This window comes from Oxyura jamaicensis, chromosome Z (genome assembly GCF_011077185.1).
Source record: "Oxyura jamaicensis isolate SHBP4307 breed ruddy duck chromosome Z, BPBGC_Ojam_1.0, whole genome shotgun sequence".
In the NCBI taxonomy this organism is placed as follows: Eukaryota; Metazoa; Chordata; class Aves; order Anseriformes; family Anatidae; genus Oxyura; species Oxyura jamaicensis.
The window spans coordinates 2,499,179-2,523,251 of record NC_048926.1 but is presented as its reverse complement, the minus strand read 5'-3'; the positions used below and the strand labels follow the sequence as shown (position 1 = coordinate 2,523,251).

General features: G+C 51.6%; 1 protein-coding gene across 6 annotated transcripts in view; it reads left to right on the top strand.

The window, feature by feature from the left end:
- CTIF (cap binding complex dependent translation initiation factor) overlaps nt 1-24,073 on the top strand; it is a 127,526-nt gene that overhangs the window by 71,256 nt on the left and 32,197 nt on the right. For 5 of the 6 annotated variants that reach the window (XM_035309683.1, XM_035309686.1, XM_035309681.1 and 2 more), the window contains 2 exons: nt 19,572-20,013; nt 21,816-22,145. In XM_035309683.1, the coding sequence (XP_035165574.1) occupies nt 19,572-20,013; nt 21,816-22,145 (772 nt within the window). The remainder of the gene's footprint in view (nt 1-19,571; nt 20,014-21,815; nt 22,146-24,073) is intronic. The other variant, XM_035309682.1, reaches the window with a different exon arrangement.

The following is a 24,073-nucleotide window of genomic DNA, read 5'->3' as shown; positions in this document are numbered from 1 at the left end:
GGCTCGGCCAGCCCTGCAAGGAGGCGGTCAGAGGGTGGAGGTGAATCTCACACTGCACCAAGCCAGGGCTGCAGCCGGTGTAAATGTGTGCAGCCAGTCCACTGCAAAGCTGTGGGGATCACGCCAGATGTATTTCTTCTCTTTCAGTTCAGATTACCATGATAAATAGAAGTGTTTAGAGCATTGCTGCCCTCCCTGTAGATGGCAAGGAGCGATAGCAAAAGGAACTGCCTCAGGCTGGTGCTGGGAGGTATGGGGCAAGGAACAGCCCAGAGCAAAAGCTGAGTGTGAGGGTTTGCGGGGGACCGGGGTGATGTCCCAGGAGCTCTGGATTAGGACAAAACCCAGGGCTCTACTTAAAAGCCTTCAATCTGGGTCAGTATGGCAGCATGCAGGAGGAGATACGGGTCTGCTTCAGCCCTTGGTAGTCGTGAATGAAATGAAATGGAAAGGGCAGAGAGTATACAGGGCTGCCCAGGTCCCCCATAAACACTGCCATCCTTGGTAGTGCTGCCTGTCAAAGCTTAGAAGGAAAGGCGTGCTTATTTTAACTGTAGAAAGCTAGGAAGCATGAGTAGAGGGAGCTGGAGCAAAACAACAGTCTCTTAAATAATTATCTAAGCCAAAAGGGCAAATTGTAAAGGCAAAAAGGGGACCCCAGCAGCCCCTTAACCCCACATGGTTTGATGCTTTGGGGTTTGACCGAACAGCGTTAAGCACCTGGGGTCCTCTTGTGCATTTGGGGTAGGAGGGGATTTCGGCTGCCTGGACTTCTGGTGCCGCTTGAGGTGCCCCTGGAGAGCACTCACTCCTTAAAATTGATTCCTAGCAGTAAGTGAGATCTCAGAATGGTTATTTTATGTGAAAAACATTGTAGAAATAGGGAAAAAAAAAAAAAAGGAATGGGAAAAAAAGACCTGCTGAATGAAACTGTTTCTCAGCTTAAATGCCAGACTGTGTTGGAGCACAAACTGGTTACAAAGCTGTTCACACTATTGCAGTGCTATTATCTTAATATCTCAGGCATCGTGCTGCTGGAGAAAGGCTTCATTTTGTCGCTGGTGGAGCCTGCACAGGTGGTATGAATATCTCTCTGCTCTGTGGATGGCGGAGGAGAGGTTTTATGGCCAGTGAAACAGTTGGGAGTTACGGGCTTTTGTTTCAAATGTCGTCTGGATGTGGAGAGACACAAAATTGTAAAACCAAGCCACCCCTGCTCTGCCAGAGCCGCCTGTGTCCAGCCTGCAAGCTTCGATGATGAGCTGTGAAAAACGTGTCGTGCCCGTCCGTGTGCATGCTGCTGATGGGCTTCTGCAAAACAGAGACAGGCAGTGAAATTGTCTTGTTCACAGAGAGTGAAATTCAGGAGTGGCCAGGCCTGAGGCCAGAGAAGCACCTTTTGTTTCTCATGTAAAATGACACTCGTGTCCGGCCATGTTATAAATAGGGCAAGTCCCCGCTTCCTTCCCGTCACCTTTCCTCAGGAAATGCTGTCACCGCGCGGCGCAGGAATGTCCCTCACCTACCGCAGGTCCCCGCAGTGCACCTTGCGTGCCCTGGGCAGCCCGTGGGGAGGAGCAAGCCCCTGCCAGGCTCCGTGCCTTCCCACATCTTCACTGCTGCTGCCCAGCTCTCCCCAGGACCGTGGCATCGCGGTGCACAGCCAGATGTGGCTCCTGGGGAGCACATCTGGATGTCCCGGGTACCACAGGCTTCGACTTACCCCGTTAAGGAGCACTGACTCTGGTCTGTTTGGCACATTTTCGGTAACAGCGATCAGAGTCATCCACATCTGGTGCGGGGCTTGATTGCGTGAGGTCTCGTAAAAGCGTGCAGGGGGTGGCAAGGAGCTTGTAAGCAGGGAAGCAGACCGGGTATTGCTCTCCCCACCTTACATGGCAGAAATCCCACGCCCAGTGTTTTCTCCATCAATGTGGACACACGAGGTGTAAGTGTCACCCTCTGTGTCGGATGGGAGCAACGGAGGGCACCACTGCTTAATGGGAGGAGCACAGCAGGGACAAGATTTTGTGGATGTCCATGTGAGCAAGTGCTGGGTACCAATGAGGTTTTACTGCTAACCCACTGTTAATTACCACAAGACCCACCTTTCCTAGACAACACTACAGGCAATTTGCTTCAATATCCCGTAGGACTGGGATACAGAGCCCAACAGACCCATTTCTGAAGTCCTCTCCTCTGTCCCATCTCAGCATGGGGTTCCTCCAGTCTCTGTGGCCTCCTAGGGACGATGTGTTTGGGGGTGGAGGTCCAGCTGGCCGAACACCATGGCCCTGAGGCTCGTTCACACAAGTTTGTGACACGCTGCTTGGGCCAGTGTTAAAGGAGTGGTACAAAACCTTGCCCGCTCTGGTTAGGATACACGAGGAATATGTGGAGTTTCTGGGGGTTTCTCTCAAAGCAGGGTTAAGACAGGTGAGTTTGTACCTACTTCTTGGTCTTCTGGTGCTGAAATTGTTCTGCATCACCTAAGGAAGGGGACGTTTGTTTTAGAGGACCAGGAAAAGATTGCTGGGGAACTCTTAAAAAGTTTGTGCCGTTGTAGTTACACTGGCTCACTCACATCTTGTTCAATTCAAAGGTCAGATCAGGCTGATTTCCTTAGCAGAAGGAAATCCTCATGTGTGCGTTGGTGCCAGCAGGTATCTCACTGGGCTTTCGGTGGTTGGTCTAGAGGAAAGGACAGGAGAGAACTACAGAGGGGAACACAGCCCCCCGGCTTGGAGAGGATGGCATAAAAGCCTCAGAGTTAATCAGTCTCTCATTTCCAAAAGGCATCCAAGTCACTATTTTCAATATAAGCGTGGATCCTTAGTGCTTCCCCCGTACACAGCATGGGACTGTCTCAGGGCTTTGGGATGACCACAGTGAGGGGCTGCTCTGCAGGGACCAGCCCTGGAGTCCTGGGAGGACTGTCACCCGCAGCAATGTCTTCTCCTCTCGGATGGAGGAGCATTTCTGCCTTCCTTCAGAAAGCCCTTTTGTGTTGGTAAGGAGCTGGAGCAGAGGCTCAGCTCCTTTTGGCTGATACACAAAGCAAAGGGGTGGGAGCTTTCCCCATCAGCATGCCCCAAATACCTATTGCTTTGATAACAGGATTACAGAAATGTCCCCAAGTTTTCTCCTGCACCGTCCCAGTTCGCTTCCTACCGTTAACTTGGCTTTCCACTTAAATGATCAGGAAAAAACAGTCTGGCTTCTTTTTTTTTTTTTTTTTTTTTTTGTCAGTGGTGTTGTTTTTGTTTTTAATGAGATTCAGAGCTGGGGGAGGCAGAAATATCCTCCTTCCCCAGAGAGCCGCGGGTGGCTGTCAGGGACAGTTTCCTCTTCCTGCAGCACGAGGGTTGTGTAAGCGCCGCTGACCCCTCCTGCTCGCGCCCACGCCGAAAAAAAACGGGGTCAGCTGGGGTGACTGCAGCAGGGCGGGCGCCCCTGCCCTGCCCCTTCGCTCACGGCCCCCAGCCCCGTTACACCAGGCCGGGTCTCCTCCGTGGCCACCGCTTCGCTGAGGGACATCCCAAGGGCTCGGCCATGTGTCCCCGGCTGGGGTCTCGTGTTGGGGCGAGCGTGGTCCTACGTGGGGACAGCTCAAAGGACGGTCGCGGCGGGCGCGGGGCCAGGCAGGGAGCGTCCCAGATCCGCTGGCGGCTCCGCTGAGGAGCGTAGGCAAGCTGTGATATATTTCTTTTCCCATTATATTTGATTTTACAGACCCTCAGGGACTCTCAACCACCTACGGTGATTAGTCCAACTGATTAAGCTGCTTTTCCTCTTGTGGCAAACTCCCTTTGTGAAGGGTTTTCAATAGCCACACTGCCCGGGACATTGTTCCTGTACAATTTCCTTTCAAAACACCATAAAGGGCACTCCACCACTTTACCCTGCAATAAAATATTACAGGAATCAGCTCTGCCCAACCCAGTCCTGCCAAGGCAAAATCTCCCCGTGTGGGGAGGAGGTACGGTGCGGTGAGAGTAGCAGGGCTGCACAATGCTGGAGCCTTCAGCAGGGGGATCTGGGGCAAGGAGAGGTAAAGCAGAAATTTTCTGCTTGTTTTTTGTGGTTGCTGTTGTTGTTGTTTGTTCACATGAGGATCCAGGGTCACCCAGGGAAGGGAACAACAGACTTAAAGCTCAGAGAAGGAAAATGCTGCCTCGCACATCTCTGGTTGTGCAGCCTTGCCAGGCAGGCTGGAGGGGATGGGAATGCTCTCGAGGTACCCAGGGCACGTGGCACAGGGGGAGAAGGGCTGTTCCTGCTGAGGACTCACATTGCCATGGAAAGCCAGCAGCCACCTAATAAAAACTGGAAATCAGAGGAAGATCTGCCCTGATTGCCACCAAGGGGGCAACAGGAGTAAGGAACCGGATGGGGCTGCAGTGCACAAGGTCCTCCCATGATTGTAGTTATCCCAGTACCTTGCCTTCTCACCAGGCTACCAGGCAGGTTCATACAAAGAGCGGGTGTCACTGGGACCCGGTTAGCCCATCTGCTGCTCCTCGGGCAAGGCAGTGATGGAGCAGGACGGAGATGCTATCAGGAGGAGCCAAGCAGGAGCCCCTTCCTCCTGGCAGAGCCGCACTGGCGAGACACGCTGGCATTGCCCGGCCCCGCTGCCCTTCCTTCCAGGCATCAAGGAGAAGGCTCTGCCAGGGGTCACGGCGCTGGCACCCCTCTCCCAGGAGGAGGGAGCTGAGAACAAAGACCTCACCAGGCTCCCCATTGAAGGAGCGGCCCCTGGATGATCAGAAAGCCAGCTCGTGACGACCCACGGGCATCCGCTGCGGGTGACTCAACCACGGGTGGAGCTGCTGGGGCTGCACTGCAGCTTCTCGTCGAGAGGGAGCTCTTGGAGCTGAGCTCTCGAGGTGGTTTGGCTCCTGCAGGGAGTGCTCTGCGTTCAGTGAGTGGGACACACGGGAGGACTGCGGTGGTACAACGCCATCCCTGTGCAGCAACCCCAGCAGGTAGCTCCGCATAGACCATCTGAAGATCAACTGAGCTTCTATCTAGCATCGGTCCTAGTCTGGCTCACCTAAGAGCCACTTGCCTGGCCCAGCCGTGTCCCCAAAGTGGCACGCGTGGGGTTTTTCCGTCACCTAAGTGGTGTGTTTAAAGACGGCAGCGAGTGGAGCAGTTGGTGTTTAGCATGGATTGGGAAGTTTGCTTTGACTGTCACCTGTGCCTCGGTCTGTGTGGGGTGGCAGGGGCTTTCCACCCTGCTGCTCTGCTCCTGCTGTGCCCAGCTCTAAGCCCTGAGCTGCTGAGGGAGCCAGGAGAGTGCGCCCAGCCCCAAGGCACCCCTAAAGGCAGATGATGCGGCTGCAGTCCGGCTGGAAAACGCGCCCTGCAAGGCAAGGCCACATCTACAGCTCCTTCCCCAGTGGTAACAACAACTACAAGGGGGTTGCACTTGATGAGATGCAAAGAAAATGCACTCCTGTAAATATTGGCGTGCTCTGTGGGACTCACATACATGCTCCATCATCCTTGTGTGCCTAGCTGAAGGCATGGTACAAAAGGGTTAAAAGATACTCATCTAAGCAAATTTAATCCTTTCCTTTCATTGTTCCTTCTTTTTAATGCCAGGAGGCAGTGGCAGGAGTGAGACGGGTGCGTTTCCCAGCTGCAGGGTTGCCACCTCTCTATTGAGAGCGGCTTTGTCATTACATAAAAATGGTACAACACAAGACTTCTTATTCTCCTTTTTTTTTTATGATCTTGGCGACTGACGTGACCCCTGTCCTGCAGACTAAATTTAACGTGAATTGCCAAGCTGCCAGTAGACTTCATGGCATCAGGAGGCTTTTGCAAGTTGTTTTTCTCCATCTCTGCAGCTGATTGAAAGACTTAACTTACATGCCACCGACAGAACGTTTTACTGGTATGAAAGCTCAACAGAAATGTGATGGCCTGCTGGATAAGCTCAAGGTTTTATGGTGTTACTTCCCAGGAAGCAAAATAATTGCTCCAGCAAAAAAAAAAAATCCAGGAGAACTTCAGTGGGCGTCCGAGGTGGCGGGACACCTGCTTTCATCAAAACTTGGTATTTTTAAGTATATTTCTCCCATGCGGCAGCAGGGGCTGGGCTGGTGGATGGTAAATTGTTCACCCTGACAGCTCTTCTCTCTGTCCTTTCCTGCTGTTGCCTGTTCTTTAGAGCATCAGGTTATGGTGAGCAGGAGCTCATGGTGGCAGTACAGCTAGGGAGAAGGTTAGCAAAGAGACTGCTCCTGTCCCAGGCCCCGGGGAGGACATGGGAGACCTCATTTCATTTCCCACCTTTACCAAAAACACCTGGGATTCACCTCTGTGATCACGGCTGTGGTCTTAGATGCCAGAGCATATCATGAAATCCATCCAAGGCAGACACCAGTCCTTGTGAAACCTGAGTGGGGAGAAGGGGGGATTCTCCTTCTCCTGGGACCAAGCAGGCATGTCCAAAGGTAGCACTCACAAGGCCCTGAAGAGCTTCATGCTGAGAGATCTTCTCGCCCCTACAAATGAAAAATGAGTCTGGGCATCTTGCAAGAACAGGTTTCCTTGCTTTATTTCACCTTCCCATGTTGACCAGAGCCAAGGAAGTCTGAAAAACAAAGAGCTGTGGGAGGAGCTGCACCAAACCACCTCGCTCTGGAGGAAGCACTGGGTCGGGGATTTGTTTCTGTTCTCCCTTCAGCAAGAACAAAGGCTTGAGACCGAGCATCCCATCCTCTCCCATCCCATGGAGGAGAAATCTCTTCTTACCAGTTAGCACCTTCTCCTAGAGTGTTTCTTCTCAACTGGGGGCTGGGCACACCATCCGTGAACTGGGGGTGTCCTAAGACAGGGGACGGTCTGCGACGAGGTGGTGGCATCTCAGGTCAGGCATTGCAGGGACACTTCTGGCCCTTGCATTTCAGACAACGCGTGAGCTCCCCAAACCCTTGCGGTCAGGTGGGATTTGGGGAAATGCTCACTGAGCTCCCCAGGGCTGCCTAACCTCTTGTGAATGTTTGCGTGCTTGGATTTGGTCCTAAATATCAAGAAAAAATACATACACCCAGGTGTGTCATGGGTGCTTGAAATTGTGGGAGGGTCAGGAATGGATCCTAGAGTAGTGCTTGGAGCTGTGCATGGGAATATTAAACCTATTGTCCAGTTGGTGTTTAAAGGACAATACTGCCTTATTTTACATGAAAATCTGCTGTCCTGCATTCCTGAGTTCCTGGTTCTGAGTTCCCATACATCAGCCCCTTATCCGCTATTTCTTCTCGAAATAAAAATGCTTCTCCCACGTGTCTAACCTCCTTATTTTTCACTTTTTACTCGGAGATACAAATATAACTTCATGGTTTTAGCATCTTGTCTTGCAAAATGTTTTCTTGGTGGGATTTTACCACGTGAAAACCCCCACACTCGTTTTTCACAAGCACTGAATCAGCAGGAGGCTGGGATCGTAATGGCACATCCTCTCCAGACAGGTAGCTTTTGTGCTGGGAACATTGATATGGTTGGTAAGAAAAGCCCCAAGCATCCCTCAGGAGCGTGCCATGCCGGGTATTTATTTGAAAACTCTTTGCCACAAGCTGTCGGCCCGTATCCATGCGCTTTTCACGCCGTCATTAAAGTTGCACTATTTCCAGAGCCGCTCCCATGCTGTTCTATTCATGGCCAGTGCTCGTGCATGTTTCACAAATAAAAATAGTCCCAGGAATGTCACTCACCATGGATTTTAAGATTGCAGGCTATTCTGGCTGAATGTGAAGGTGAACGTGTTTTACGGATGATATTAACGTGTCATTTTTAATGCTGGGAGGTTTTTGGAAAAGCCTTCGAAAACCCGTTCTCAGAGGTCAGCAGTACAAATCTCTCCTGCTGGGAGAGTGAATAGAAATGAGTTCATAATTACAGAGTATAGGACTGGCGCGTTTGCTTTTTCACTGTTTTAATTGAGGTTTTCAGAAAGGAAGAGAACCTAAAACAATAGAGAAACGTCTTTTGTTCTTACAGGGCCATTTATTGAGGGGTTTGCAGTGAGTGGAGAGGATGTTTATTAACGAAAGCAACAATATCAAGACGTTATTTTAGTGCAGAATTGCAGTTCCTTGCTGGAACAAAACGAAATGTTTCAGATGGACTTGCTGAAAACTGGCGTCGAGCGAAATGATTTGCAGTGCTTTTACTGCAAATAGTTTTGGAACAGGAGAAAGGGAGAGGAAGGGAAGGAGCCGAAAAGGTTGAAACACCCTTTTCCTTCTCAGTAGTATTTCCAAGTGTAATTTAGCTAGGCTTAACAGCACATGGGGCTGAACCCCCGAAGCGGTGTCTGGAAATCAGGTTTCCATCCTCCTCCGTGCCCTCCTGTCTCCTCCGTGCCCTCCTGGGAGCCAGTGCCGAGACACGGACCCACCACGGGGGCTCTCCATGGGGACACAGGGGAAGCATCCTAAGCCCACGAGGACTGTCCCGGCCACCCGAGCCGAGGAGCTGAGCCAGCCTGGTGCGTGTCTGTGGGACAGACCTTCTCTTCAGCAAATTTAGGACCAGTTCCTTATTTTTAAGGACAGAGGTGGGTCTCTGTCTGTACTGATGGGAGGCGAGCATCTGGCTAAGTCACAGTATTAAGAGTGCAACGACACAAGCAAGAGCAAAAAGGCTTCTAGCAGCCAGAAGCACCTAGGGGTGCTGTTAAATCAGCAGGCTCTGTCCTCCTGAAGATTTAGAAACCTTGAAGCAGTGGGGAAGGACAGGCCCCGTGTCCGGGAACACCCGCGCTGAAGGCACAATTCAGGAACAAGCTGGGGAAGCTGCGTGGCTGAAGCCCCACATCTCGGAGAACCACACGAAGAAACCCTCACGGAGGTGTGGGATCTTTGAGGCAGGGGTCCTCCGGGATGCAGATGTCGTACGCGGAAAGGTTGCAAGGAAGCAGCCGGCAATAACTGCACGCCTGCCTCGGAAAGCGTGGCCGTGCCGGGGCTGCAGACGAGCCGTGCATCAGCCGAGGTGTTAGTTACAGGCAATTCAGAGACAGATCATCGTTTCATTCATTCTGATTGTCCGCAACATCGCTGTGAGTTATTACACTAAATTAATTCTCTGAACTGCAGGTCCCCAGAGGGCAATACTGTCTCGGCGGTTTGTTCCTAAAAGGGCTCAGCTGGGTGATTGCGTTACCGCGGCTTAATGAATGGCCGCACGTGAGCCGGGCGCTGGTAATTGCCTGCGCTCCTGGCTGTAGGCGCAGAGTGCATTGCGATGAAAATCCCGCACCCTGCCCCGAGATGGATGGCCTCCACGTGCCGCAGGCCTGGCACGTGCCTTGCACATCAGCTCTTTCACGTTTGCCATCAGCTGAGTGAAGGTGGCAGTGGGCTGCAGCCGGAGGGGGGTCTGTGCAGCTGTGTTTGGTCGCACCGGAGTGCCCTCCTCCCTGCCCAGCACACGTCCGAGGCTTACGTGAAGAAATATCTCCCTTCATTTATTCTGCACCGTCCTTCTGTTACCACGAGAGTTAGCCCCTCGAAGCGCTGTGCCTGCCTTTGCTCTCCGCTTGTACGAGCAAGGTGGGAGCCAGCATTCAAAATGGGTTTTTCAGTTTTCAAAGCAAAACCATCAACAAATTCAGCAGGGCCTGCTCTGGGGTCACCCTCCCAGGGCACCTGGTCCTGTCAGTGTAGGTGATGGTGTGACTTACTTATGTTTTACCAGCCTGCCAGGAAAGTCCTCGTCCTGTGGGCAAGCAGAGGCAAACCCCTGGCCACCAGCACCCGTCGGCACACCCTTAGAGGCTGTTGGTGTCTCCACGAGGCTGGTTCAGCCTGCCAGCATCAAGGGAAGGAAACACAGCAGCAGGTTACCCTGCACTAGGAAACCCATCTGCTATTGAAAAGGCTTTCTCTTTGGTGGAGTGTTTCCGGCACGGCTCCTCAGGGCTGAAAATGGTTCTGTTTTACGCGTTTTCTGTCTTCACCTGACCACGAACGTGCAGCCGGAGAGCGCTGGCCACCCTTCCCTCCTCCCTGCGAGCCGTGCCGAAGCTCCGCGGGGCCTCCTGGCAGGGACGGTGTGTGAAGGAGTTGCCAGCTCGAGTTGTTTGGGCTCTTGTTGCAGAAACAATATTTCTGTCTGACCCCAGTTAGCAACTGATGTTTGCAAAATAAAGAAGTCAAGGCACTGGAAATACTTTCCATTCCCACTCTTGTCTCGGCCCAAAATATTAGTATTAAAAATATTGCATCTATTATGTGCAGCTAATATCTCTGCTGGCACGTAAATCACCCAGGGATTTTTCATCTCCATATTAAAAAAAAAAAGAAGAAGAAGAAGAAGAAGTGAACTACACTCTATTTTTGGATATTTATTAACTGTTTCATTTCCATTTATTCCTGCTAGAGCCCCAGCAGTCTGTCTCCAAGGGACCAGCGGTGGGGAAAGACAGTCCCTGGATTGATTAGGACGGTGCTGGGGTCGATAACAGGCACAAAGGCGCTGAATATCTACTCTGTCTCTGATAATGTCTTTGTTTGGCCTGATGGCCTCCAGGCATGAGTGGACAAGAGGCTTCTTTCACTCAGACTGACCTATTTTAATTAATTTTGTTGTTACATGCCACTGCAGAGCGAAAGCAAAAGCAGGAAACACCTCTCACAGCAGCGTTTTTTTCCCAACACAAATACCTGTGCTGCTGTGAGTGGGTTTGCTCTGGTCTGGTCATGGTTTGACGGTAGAGGAGCTTCATCTCCTTCCTGTTCCCTTCTGCTCTCTTCCCCTCCTGCCCCTCTTTGTGGTGGCATGGCCTTTTTGTGGGGCCACCCTGTCATCGAGGCAGGGTGGGCGATTATTCAGAAAACTGCCCTAGCTCTGCCCTTGCATCCTTCCTGGAGCTCGATCCGTTTGCTGGGGCAGCCGAGCTGCTCACCCTGCCTGCAGCAGGCACCAGCTCTCCCTCTCTGGGGCTAACGCAGGAAAAACGCATGGGGCCCTGGAGGTCTCGTCCATTCTGAGCATCCCTGCGATGTATTTTGAAGCATGGGTGCATCCATTCCCAGTGCTCCGGATCATCCCAGTTCCCCATTTCAAGCTGGGGGTGCTGGTGCCCGAGCAGCCAGGGCCAGCAGCAACGCGGGTGAGCCGGCTCCGTGCCTCACCCGACGGCGGCCAGACTGCAAAAACCCACCCAAGGGAAAGTAAATTCCCTGGCACAGCTCACAGGCCGTGGTGCTAGCATGAGAGAGGAGGCAGGGGTGGGGAGAGCAGGAGGAAACTCTTCTTTCGACAGTGGGACGTGCATATTTACACGTGCCGTTTGGGAAAGAGCTGTCACTGGGCTACAACTACTCGATATCCAGATCAATCCTAGCTCCCAGAGCTTCTCACTAAATGCTACAGCAACCCACATCATCTTTGTAGAAGTTTGTTAAGTGCTATAAAGGCTTCTGGCACATCTAAGTCCGAAGCATCTCTGTTGCTTGGGGTGGCGTTTTACCAGATCCCCGTGTCGGAAGTAATTATTGCTTGCCACGGACTTCGGGTCAGCTCATGTGTCTGGACAGCTGTTGGGAGATCCTCTCGGAGTTCATGTTAAATCTTGCTTTAGCTTCTGGAGGAAAGACATTTATTTCTTCACTAGAAAGCGGTGGTATAAATAGGATATGGAAAAACCTAGGATGTTTCCTTGCTGCGGGTCAAAGAGTCACAGAGGTCTGTAGGAAGACAGCTGAACAGAACGGCAGCAGGTGGGGTCCGTGCGTGCTATTTAGGATGTGTCTTCAGGGACAGGACCACGGAGGGATGGAGCGGGGCTGTGTCTGGGAGCCCGTGCATCTTGGCACGGGCTTAAGGATTATCTGATCTCGGGATAACTGGTCAGTCTTGGTGTATTCTTACAGGAGGGAGCCTGGAGTCTGAGATACAAGCTCTCTTACTGCAAAGCAGTAAAAGACAAATCTCACATTCCTACCAGCAGTCCGGGATCCGCCTGTATCTGCACTCAGCAGATTCTTGGGAAGCATTGCGTACTGTGGTTGCGCGTTTCAGGTTTAAGCTACTTCAACTGAAATGGGTTAATTCCCTTGCCCCTGTATCTCCCTATGGTTTTCATGTAATTTTTGCTATCATGTTTACGATACAGTAAGAATCCAAAAACATAATTCCAAGCAAAGTAGTTTTTGAAGAAAACCATTTCCGAGCAATTTCTACATGAAATCACTGGAGTGATTTCTACACCAGTCTGGGCAGACAGCCTTGAAGTCCGGGGGGTGTCTTCCTAGCTGGTCGCTCGCTCTCTGCAACCAGGGCCTCCATCTGGACGTCCCTGATGATTTGTGGGAGATCCAGCAAAGCGCTTAAAGAGCTGTTTTGGAGCTATCTCACATGCCATCTGTACTTGGGATGTCTTTCCCAAGCTGGTGTTGCAAAACAGCTACTTAAATTCCTCCTGAAGATTCGTTTCCATGAAGCTTAGAAGAAAATAGCTGACTCAGGCCGCCCATGCGGCCAAGCGCTGCAGCATGGGAGGAATTTCTTTGGACTTCAGCAGAAGACAAGTTTGCTCTTCAGTTCTTTGCTCCGATGGACGCAGTGCCGTGTCCTTTCAGCCCAACAGCACTGTCAGTGCTCCATGGCCCAGCCTGCAGACTGGTCCATGTGGGTGGGCTGTCCACCACCACGGTGGGAGCACCAGTGGAGCCCAGCGGTGTGAAGCAGTGCTGCAGGAAGGTGCAGGGAGAAACCAGGTCCATTTCTGTGTTTGGAAAGGCCAAATCAGTCGTCATCCTGTGGCAGCAGATAGGGCATTCCATGAGGGACCCTGCCTCCTACACCATTTTTTGACAGATGACTGCCTGGGCTCCCTGTTTGAAGCCCTCCAACACTGCCCTTTTCTTTGATGGTGTGTCTACTTTTGTCGTAAAGGCCAAAAAAATCATATCTAGCAAAGAAAGACAGGAATTCCAGGCCCAAGGGGGGGCTGTCTGCCCCAGCTGTGCCCCAGAACCAGGGTGGCGAAGAGAAGAGTTGTTCCCAGGTAGGCGACTTCTCTGAAGGTTTCATAATGCTCTCCCCAGCAGCCAGATGCTTCTGCTGTTAGAGCCTCATCAAAAACATCTCTACCCACATAACATTGTTTTTGTTGGCTGTGCTGGTCCTCTGGAGTTCATTGCATGTTTTCAGAGATGCGTACGTGTGAGACCTACAAGACGCATTACAGCTCAGATGTCCAGCGATGACTGCAGAACCTGACCACCACATTTTGACAGGTGGATCTTCTGCGCTTCCAAAACGCCCTGTCCCTCCAGACAGTGGGGCTGTTTCTAGTGATGGGATAGACTTTGACCTTAGTGACAGAAAGGCATAAAAGAAGTGTGAATAATTTCATTTTTGTTTTCAGAAGTGAACATGACATCTTGTTCCCTTCTCATCTGAGAAAAATGCAAACAAAAATGAAACTGGAGCCAAGTGAAACCAGTTTGAGAGAGAAAGCCAAAGGGAAAACACACAGAAGTCCTGTGTTCCTCATGCTTGGAGCTGGTGGTTGTTGCGTTCTGTGGGGTTTTGAGGTTTTTGATTAAATTGTGTGGAACCGTCAAGCTTATTTGATTGCTTCCCACTCTCAGTCATAGCAGGGGTAGAAAGCAGCCACGGCTGGGCTGTGACGTTCCCTGCACCGAGCAACAGCGGTGCGTAACGCTGCGTTATCGTTACACGTGCACATATAGCGCCGGGGGGGCTCTGGGGGAAGCAGGCCGGGTGAAGAATGTTTCTGGGGAGAAGTTGGGGTCAAAAATAGAAATTCAGACCTTCTTCCTCATCAGATTAACAGCAAAATTCCCGGTATGCTCCCAGTGCAGAGATGGACCTCCAGGACCGGTTCTAGATGCCGTGCCATTCCACCAGGTCCTGCCTGGGATCCTTCAGGCCCTCCACTTCAGCCACAACGTCCCGTAGGTGTCCACAGCCAGTGCCAATGGGCGTTCCTGGCTGCAGGTTAGGGCAGGTTGGTGCACCCCATAATCATGAGGTTCCAAGAACACAATATAGTCCACACCATTGGTGGTGTAGAGGGACCGTGGTGGCCTTCAGCCCCTCTGCAAGAGTATGTAGGGGGGTGTGGGGGATCTGCTGCAAAGGAGGCTTCTGGTGCACCTCTCCAGGAGCTGCACCAACGCATCTGGTGCTGTGGGTGATGTGGGTAATGGCAATTCCTGATTAATTGCAGCCATGGTAATAGGAATGCCAATTATGAGATACGCCCAAGGCTCAGCATCACAGTCCTGCGCCTCTGCTGGTACGGAGATGAGATATTGACCGTGCAGGAGAAAGGATGGAGGTATATCTTCTGTCTCAAAATGCGCTGAGGAACAGTGCATTCACACACCAGAAGGGTGAAGGGAAGGTTTGGCCTTGGCCACAGCACTGCAGTTCATTCTCAGCTCCTTGCCCAGGTGTCTGCAGGTATGTGTTAGCTGTTACTTGTTGGCCAGCCTTGGTCGTGCCCCTCAGCTGTCAGGCGCTACACGAAAGCAGGGCAAATCCCGTGTCCCTCCCCTGCAAGGAGCACAGCATGCCCAGGAGGGTCTGTCCCATGGAGAGGTGCCTCAGACTGAGGGATAGCCCGATGTCCAGGCAGTGTCTTCAAAGGCAAGAGCCGTGATGTCCAGAGCACCCAGTCCGAGCCTGCGGGCAATATCTCAGTCTGTTCAACCACACGGAGTGCTCTGCACCGCAGGGTGAATTTCTCAAGTGCCATTGGAGATAGAGCTGCTTACCTCTTGGTATTTACAGGAATTGCCTAAGCAAATCTCCATGCAACCACCAGGAGAATGTAACCCCGCGTTGTCCTCTGGCTTTCGACACGCCAGACGAGCGGTGGGGGCTCTCGGAGGACTTGTCTAGCTCCAGGGATATGAGCAAAGCTGACGGGAGGGAGCAACTGTGTTTTAGACCACAGCTGTGCACGTGTCTGGAGCTATTTTCCCCAGCCTTGTGCCTTCCAGCCCCTTTCCTTGGGAGCGAGCGATGTAGTACAACTTGCAGGAATCCCGTATTTCTGAGCACGTAGGCTGGTAATCACCGAGACAGCTGAAGCCGTAGATTTGTTTGCATAGGCTCCTGCAACAGAGCAAACATTTGTCAGATCTAAATTCCGTTGAAAGGTATCTCGTTTTGTTAATTAAAAAAAAAAAAATCAGTGGAGAAACAATAGCACAAACGATACAATCCTGTTTCCAGCTTGGCAACCCTGAGCGTCTCCCCTTGATTTTTAGTACTTGCGCAGTTTCTTTGTAACTCTGAACGTCTCTTTAGTTTCCATGTTGACTGATGGCCAAATTCCCAGTCCCACTGAACTCAGTGGGAGTTTTGAGCTGAATTTTGAATCGTAAGTGAAAATAGTTATTCAATGTGAAACAAAACAGGGGCGACAGGTAGGAGACCATGGTGCTGCGGTGGAGCACAGAAGTGAGTGGGGCAACAGCAGCTGGGTGTTGTGCCTGCAGGAGAAAGGGATGACCACGTCCCTTGATGCCTGTCTGCTTTCCCTGGGGCCTCATGATCTGTTGGCATTTTTAGGAGTTCCTCTGCTTGGGAAGAGGCTGAAGCTCATCATTGCTGGAAGATGGGTGTCTTCATCCAGGCTTTTTAACAAAACATTTGGGTGAGGTAGGGTGGAAGACGCTGCCCCATGGCCTCAGCCAGAAGTCCACGTTTCAAGGATTGCTTCTTGGTCCCCCCCAGAGCTTGGTCCTGCCCTGTATCAGCAGTGTTAAGACAAGGTCAAAGGGGGATGAGAGAGGAGGACAGCCAGCATCTCCTGCCAGTGTCGAAATGCATCTTCCCACACAGAGAGAGCTGCTGACTCAGGACCAGCACCTCCTGTGCGCCCTCCAGAATAACCCACGGATCCCCAAATCTTCAGCCCGCAGGTTGGGAACCCCTGTCCCAACCAACAGGAGGGACGCAGCGGTGGGAGATCCCCATTCTCACATCCACCACTTGTCCCTTCTCCTTGCCCTGGTGCCTCCTGGTGCCACTCCCCATGCAGGCAGCAGATGGGGGACCAGAGCCAGGTGATGGACATCCACAAGCCCTGGGTCTGGAAGTGCCTTTGGGGTCCCGCACGGCGCGGTTACCTGAGCGCAGCCGCTTATCCCAGGTGAGCCGAGCCACCCTCTGGGTGTGTGCGCTCCTGCACGAGCTTGTTCCCATCAGCTTCACCCTCAGCGAGAGGTCAGAGAGACCCAGGCTGAGGGGCTCCCATCTCATCCCCCTTCCTGGGGTCTCAGCCTTGGGAGTACCTCCGCCACGTCTGGAAGCAGGGACCGGCCATCCCAATCTGCCAGGCTTTGCAATGCTCTGCAGACGAAAAAAAAAAAAAAAAAAAAAAGGGTTTCAAGATCTGGGCCCCGTTCTCCCTCCTTTTGGCTTTTTGTTCTGTGAAGAGTCCTATTTCTTCTTGGCTTTTCTTCTTCACTGGGGTGTTGGGAAGATAATAGCACAAAACGAGTCTTTGCCTGAATGCTGGATTATCGTCTAGACCCAAGCCTGCTGCCAAGTCACGGACACTGCTTCTTGTTTGCCATTCTCCTTCCTTTGCCTTTTATTTCTAGCATTTTTTTTCTAACGTGTTTGACTCTGGTGTTTTCCGTCCTGTGGTCAGTGACTGCAGAGCTTCGGTTTGCGTTTGTGTTTGCCGTGCCCCTTGCCATGTGAATTTACCCTTCAGCTATCCTGTATGGGAACAGAGCTGCTTTTTGCTCTCCCTGTCTTGTTGTTAAAGCCCCAAACTGAATAATCCTTCACATTCCACGTTGACTTATCTGTGATGTGTCTTTTTTTTCTGTTAAACTTTTCTTTTTCTTTCTCAGCCCTTAAACAGAACCTGTTGGGTTTATGGTATCATTATCTTGAGAAGAAATGTCCCTTCACACATTTCTTGCAGGAATTTATGGCAGTGGGAAGAGGCTAGCTTGGCTCCCAGGTCCTTTCCAGACATTTTGCTTTACCCCTTGCTATATTAAAACTGCATCAGCATGCAGCTTTTTTCATTTCGGTGCAATATCTGCAATCTAAATACAGCGACAGCCTATTTGGCTGATCACCCAAGCCTGGAAGTGCACCCAAACAGTTAAACTCTGATATTGAAGACGAAGGAGCAAAACCACAGAAAGGTTTTGCTCAGTTGTATCAGCAAAACTCTTGCACGTTTAAGCATGTGAGGGCTTAGAGCTAGATAAGGGGTATAACTAACTTTTATTTTGACATTCCCCTTTTAATAAGCATTGCTCTTTATGCATTTTATAAAGCGGTTTATATGATTGCGTTACTGGGAGGAAACAAAGAAATGCCAGGAAAACTTTATGTGGAGAATCTGTACTCATAAAATGCTTGTAGGCTCCAGCAAACAGGAAAGCTTCCCCCATCTCCCTTTTTTTTTTTTTTAATTCCCTGCCATTCAGCTTGCAAAAAAAAAAAAACATGTCGAGTATCTCAGAAAACCCGATTCAATGCTCTGAGACTAAACACAAATTCCTTCCACTGCCACCAAGAACAAGCCTGTTGGGCCTGCCTTGGCCAAAGGCGAGCCCTCGCTCTTTGTGGTGGAGAGCCAGTTGGCCTCGCGAGGTAGGTTTTTAACTCCCGTGGCTGCCAAGGAACACAGATCCGAGGGGCAGCGTGGTTTGGCAGGCCAGGCTGGGGACGGTTTAGCCACTGACCACGGCGATGTATTTGTGAATGGCCTCTTCCTGCGCCCCAGCCCACGTAGCTGAGCAGCGGAGGTCTCGGCCGTGGAAATAAAACGAGTTGCTGCGTGGGATGTTTAAAATCAATGGAGCTATTCGCCCAGGCAGAGCTGGGGGGTTTGGGGTCAGGGGTGAGGATGAGCCACAGAAAGGGGATTGTGATAGCTGCAAAACCAGCAAGGATGCCCAGCCCCTGCAGCTCTGTGCCGATGCCCGCTGCCTCTGCCTCGTGGGACCCCGGAGAGGCTGCCCTGCGCCTCCCCGGCGCTGTTCCCAAGAGCCTTGTAAGGAGCGGAGCGTTTGGGCATCCCACGTGCTCTCCGAGCAAATACCAAGCATTAAAAAGGCAGCAGGCACGCAGGGAGCTGCCACTGCACTCAGGGCTAGCCCCAGCACCATGCCAAGGTCTTTCAACAAAGCCGGTCGCTGCTGCGTGGTGCCTCGGGGTTAACCCACTCCAAAGGAGCAGCAGCAGGCGGCCGCCAGCAGCCCGAAGCCTTGCCCTTCGGGGTGACGAGAGACCTTTAAACTTCCTCCGCTCTTTTTCTGCGCCCGTATCCGTGTGCTGCAAGCCCTGATAATCTTGTCTTCGCAGCCCGTGTGGAAATCTGAAATGTCCAAGTTCAGCGGGAGGGTGCAAGACACTCCGGCCGCATCTGCTGGCAGGAATTTCCTCTCGCTCCAGCTTCCTGGAGGAGGGAGCGAGAGGAAAGTTTCCTCGCTCTTGGGCTGTTTTTTTGCAGCTCAGTGCAGCAGTGTCTGCTTCTGAGGAGCCCTGTCACGCCAGGCGTATTTCTGGAGACGACGCAAGCTTTGGATGCAAAAGCAAAGAGGCTGCCAGAGCATTTCTTCCCCTCGGCTGTGGGGTTGTAGGGGGCCTGCAGTCACAGCTACCTGCCTGCAGCGAGGGGCGAGCGCTGGCTTTCAAGCCACGCTAGTCCCTTCAGCAAACTGCTCACGGGCCGTTCCTCCTCTTTGTGCCTGTTCAATGTCCATGCTGCCCGCTTTGAGCCACGTTTTCACACTGCCTCCTGTCCAGAGCCACTGGTCCTGGCTCCCCGTGCTGCCAGCGCCGAGTGTGGTCCTCAGTTTCTTCATACACATCCCCTGCGTGGCAATGATGAAGGACATGCAGAAGGGAAATAGAAGAAAGGGCAGAAGCATTTGGTGTGGGCACCTCTTGTCCTTGGTGGTTTGCGTGGCAGATTTTTCTTTCTCTGTTAGAAGTTCTTGGCATGGCGTGCCGTGAATGAGCACAGCAGTACGCCCAGCGGGTGCCGCAGAGGTGGCATGCAGGGGGGCGATTTCAGCTGAAATACGCTCGTTGGTGGGAGGTCGTGTTAGATACCATTAAACTGGCTCCTCTTTTGTGCTGGGGTGACCGGAGAGTCACCCTGAGGGCCAGCCTGGTCGGTGAGGCAGATGTGCTGGCCCAGTTGGTGTGACACCGGCCTGCCAAGCAAGCATGGCGTAGCGTAGCACGGGATTTTTTAGGTGTCGTGTGGCTTGAGTCTGGGGTTTGTTCCCTTCTCTCCATCAGGGCTGCCTTGGATGTAGGTGCTGGGCTCGGCAGGGTTTGGAAGCATTAGTTGCTATGAGACGGTGCTGCTGGAGTAATTTATATGAATGCAGAGGGCTGAGATCATTAGGTAGTCTGCTCTTCTGTCGTTTCCATGACACTGCAGACACTACATGAATGAAGCCATTTTGTGAGTAAATATGGTTACTGGTGCCTGCTCAGAAAAGACCTACCTGATCTTCGTTGCCCTTCTGCTACCCGTCCGGGCAAAAAAAAGGGCATACTGACCTCTTCCTTTGACTTCCCAGGCGACAGCAGAGACTTCCCGGAGGGAACAAGTCTCAGCAGCACGCAGATCATCAGCAAGGCGGCACCAAACACAACAGGGACCACCAGAAACTCTACCAAGGAGGCCAGGCCCCTCACTCCTCAGGCAGGCCAGGCCACCACGGCTACAGCCAGAACCGGAGATGGCACCACAACCAGAAGCACTCGCCCAACGACAAAGAAACGCACAGAAACGCCAAAGAGACTGAGAATTTGAAAATCGAGGACAGCTCGGTCTGCACGGTGCACAGCCCGGCGGAGACGCAGCGGGGCCCGGAGGCGGTGGAGAAGCAGTCCCCGCAGTACATCCAGGAGCCGGAGACCAAGCGGAAAGACAGTCTTCACGAGCGCATCGGGGAGAGACCCAAGATCAATTTGCTTCAGTCTTCCAAAGACAGGCTGCGGAGGAGACTAAAAGAAAAGGTACTGCTCTTAGGGGAACTGGGACTTACCCTTTTTCCAGGAGCCTGGCTGCTGGCCACGCAGGGTGGGCCGTACATATTCCATACAGGGCAGGCTGGGCTCAAGGGACCTCTCCGTGAAATGCACCCAATTTATCTTAATCTCCCTGTGTCGACACTTCTCTTGAAGTGTCCCCAGGCTTCTTCAGGAGGTTTTTTACTGACACAGTGCTTAGGCTCTTAGCTTGCCTCCCTGGTTGAGGTTGCTACCCCTTCAGTCTTCCAGGAGGGACGGGGAGCTCGTCCCCATCCCCACAAACACCCTCGGGGAAGGCTGGGGCACGTGCGAGCTGCAGTAATGGGTGCTCCCTCCCTGGCGGCTGATCCCAGCTGACTGCCTCCACTCGGCAGAGCTCATCCGCCTCGCAGAGAGGGCTAAAAAAGGCAATTCGTCTCTCCACAATTAAGGAGCGAAATACCAAGCTTTGACTTCTGAATGCTGAGTATTTGTAGTCAGCTACTTAGAAGTTGATACCCATTTATCTCGGTAATGAATTGAAACTCTCTTATCTTTCCCCCTTCCTTCCAGCAACCCAACAATAACAAAGCTATTGCTTGCAAGTGATGGAGGAGAATCCAAACAATATTCAGCCTCAGATTTCTGAGGAATTCAGAGATCTCCACTTGCCCTCCGTGCAACCCAGACTCATTTCTCCTGAGATTCTCTTTTCAGACTGTAAAATGCATTCATGGGGGGATCTCCAATGAGATTTTCAAAATGTGTAGCAAAAATAACCTGAACATATACAATTCCATGGGAGTGCATGCTGGAAATCTATACCTTCGAATGCATGTGCATTTACTATTTATGTATGTGCCTTGAGGGGGAGGAAGAGATTTTGTTAGTTTTGTGTTATTTAAAGCAATGGAAGTACAGCAGAGACTTTCAGAGTATTCACTGCAGTGTCTGCCCTGCAAATTTATAATCTGGTAAGAAACACAATTTATAATCTGGTAAGAAACACATCACATAAGCACCCACTCTGGGATGTGTGTAGTCAGCCCTGCTGGTCTCCTGATTGCTCCTACCGGCTGGCATTGCAGTTGTCCAGACAATTGCTACAGGTTTGTGTGGTGTAACCTGTTACAAGATGGAACCATGGGAGGTGAAGGGAGCAGACCAGAGCAAGCAGGATGCGTGCCTTATGCTGTGGAGGAAGGGACAGATGCTTAATTAAATGTTAAAAAGAAGCAGTAGGTTCTGTGGTAAGGACGTGAAGTAAAATGTGTAACAGCGAAAAGATGGAAAAGTTAGGAGTTTCTCTAATGCCTGGAACATGTGACATCTTTGACCCCAATTTAAATCATTAAATATACATTAAAATGTAGATATTTTTGTGGGATTGCTATGTGAGCATTTTGCAAGCAAGAATGCACTTTGGAAAGAGAGGCCAAAAAAATGACCATTATTACCATGTTCCAGACGGGAAGCTGAGCAGACATGGCCAGAAACCTGTCTGAGACTGTGAAGGCAGTCGGGGTGATCTGACCTTGGCATCCTGGCTCAGAGCCCTCAAGCACATCTTCTCCCTGGGCTGAGGAGGAAGACTCTGGGATTGCGTGCTGCGGGAAATGGGGAAACGGCACATTTCTGGGTCAGGACTCACTCACTTGTGGTTTTTAATGCTGAGATGAGACCATTGTACCTCTAGAGGATGCTCTGACTTTTCTAGGTCTGTTTATATGTCTCCCCTGCCCCCTTTCCCCCTTTGCTGTTTGTGGAAGGACAAGGGCTGATACATCTGTTTTCTCCTTGTGTAACAGACGCCTTGTCTTTCCCTTTTCACGGACCAGGACGAAGTCACGGTTGAAACCACCAATCCTGAAAAGAACAAAATGGACAAATTAATTGAAATCCTTAACAGCATGAGGAACAACAGCAGTGATGTTGACTCCAAGCTCACCACCTTCATGGAGGAGGCCCAGAACTCCACCAACTCTGAGGAGATGCTGGGGGAGATAGTTAAGACCATCTACCAGAAAGCGGTGACAGACCGCAGCTTTGCTTCCACAGCAGCCAAGCTCTGTGACAAAATGGCCCTCTTTATGGTGGAAGGAACCAAATTCCGGAGTCTGCTCCTCAACATGTTGCAGGTAATTAGATGAAATTATTTGGTTAGGCGCTTGCAGCTTCACCCCGCCAGGTCTTACCATGCGTTTGGGCAGGAGCTGAGCTTTGACCAAATTCCTTTTAGGCCCAGGTAACAAGAAGAGAAGTGCTTCTGCATTTCCTTTGTGCCCACCTTTAATGGTTACTGTAGACATTGTTACACCGCGGGCATCATCCAGCTGCTCTTCATTCCCATTTCAGGAGCTGTACGTGGAAACACGGTTTGTCACGGCAGGGCCCATCTGTCAAAGCAGGGGGTTGCTTGTGGCAGCATCCCCGTGACATGAAGAGAAGTGACCTTGGCCTTACAGTGAGGGGTCGTTGCTGCTCCTCTGGGCTCTCTTGTTTTTTGCTCCCCACCTCTCAGCGCCACGGGTGTCAAGTTAAGTCGCGGTCCCTGGGAAGGCTGTTGGCCGCATCACCTGGTGGAAAGGCTTGCTCATGGTTTCTCATTGCACCCTGGACATTAATAATTTGTGTATTCGCTACTAATTCTGAGTGACTTGCTTGGTGGGATAGGCAGCACTGGTTGGTTGTTTTGCTCCAAAAACCACCAGCAACAGCAAAATCAAGCTGGGAGTGTGCTTTCTGGAGAGGGTGTCACACAGACCTCCATCTTTCTGCCTCTCTGGAGCCAGGGCGTGAAGAGATGAAAGCAGAAATTTGCATCTTTGCTTTAATTTGCATTTCTGTTCGGCCACTTGCTCACACACACACCTCACCTGCAGCACGCGCGTGCAAGTAGCTCTCATTTCTCTGTGACTGCTCAGTATCCAGCATTGTGCCATTTTTTGGCGCACCTGCCTGCCCTCCTCCTGTGCCTGTCTGTACCTGGCAGGGGCCAAACAGAGCTTTTGGGCAAGCGGCACGTGGTAGCCACTCATGGTTCTGATCCTGCTGTGGAGGAGGTGTTGGAAGATGTCTTCCTGCCCTCCGGACAGCTTCTCATGTCTGATCAGTAGGCAAAGGGCTGCCCGTTGTATTTACGGGGATGGGAGGGAAGAAGCTGTCATCTTCTGCCACCTCCACCGACGTCGCTGTCTGCGGGCAGCAGCATCCCGAGCAGCGGTGCTCACTGGGGATACTGGGATTTATTGATTTTTTTTTTCCAGAAATGGAAACTTGGCCTAGAAATGCATATTTTAAGGAAAATGTTTCTGGCAATGGATTTTCCTATGGAAATGGGAGGAAAGCTGGTAGACAGCTGTCTGGTAGGTTTGGTTGTCTACTAGTTTCAGGGCGCTCAAGTTTTCTGTGCTAGTGATCAGTCTTTCACCTTGGGCAGGTCTTTCCATCTCCCCCTGCCGTGATTTCCCTCGTTTGCAGTGACTTTGGGTCCTGCAACCAGGGTGCTCAGCTGTTTTTTTCCTATTTCCTTTACACGAGCTGATGCGGTTTCATAAGCAAGCTTCACAAAAGCCAGCTCGTATTTCTTCTCGGATCTCTTGATATTTTCATTTGAGCGCATCTTCTTGATTTTGCGATGGTAACTTCTGGCAAGGCTGAGGATGAGGAGGGAAGGGATGAAGGAAAAGAAGGATACCTCCAAATGTTCTTCACTCATAAGCAACTGAGAGGGATTTAATCTGCTGGAAGCAAAGCCTAGTGAGATGCAAAGGCGTGCAGGGAGGACTATTCCCTGCAGGGGAGACTGTTCCCTGCAGGGCTGTCAGGGAGAGCAGAGCCAGTGCTCACCCCGTGGAGCTGCTGGGAGCTGTGGTGCTGGATGAGCCGAGAAGGGGTGAGGACATTTCTGCGTGTCACCACTGGAGCAGCAACTCCTTGGGGCTCTCCTGTCCAGGGGCAGCTCATCAAGAGCCCCAGCCTGCTGGTGGGGCTGGAGTTGTCCTTCCCAAGAGTCCTCGTGTCTTTGTCCTGGGCCAGCCAAGGCTGCAATGCCCGGAACCCAGAC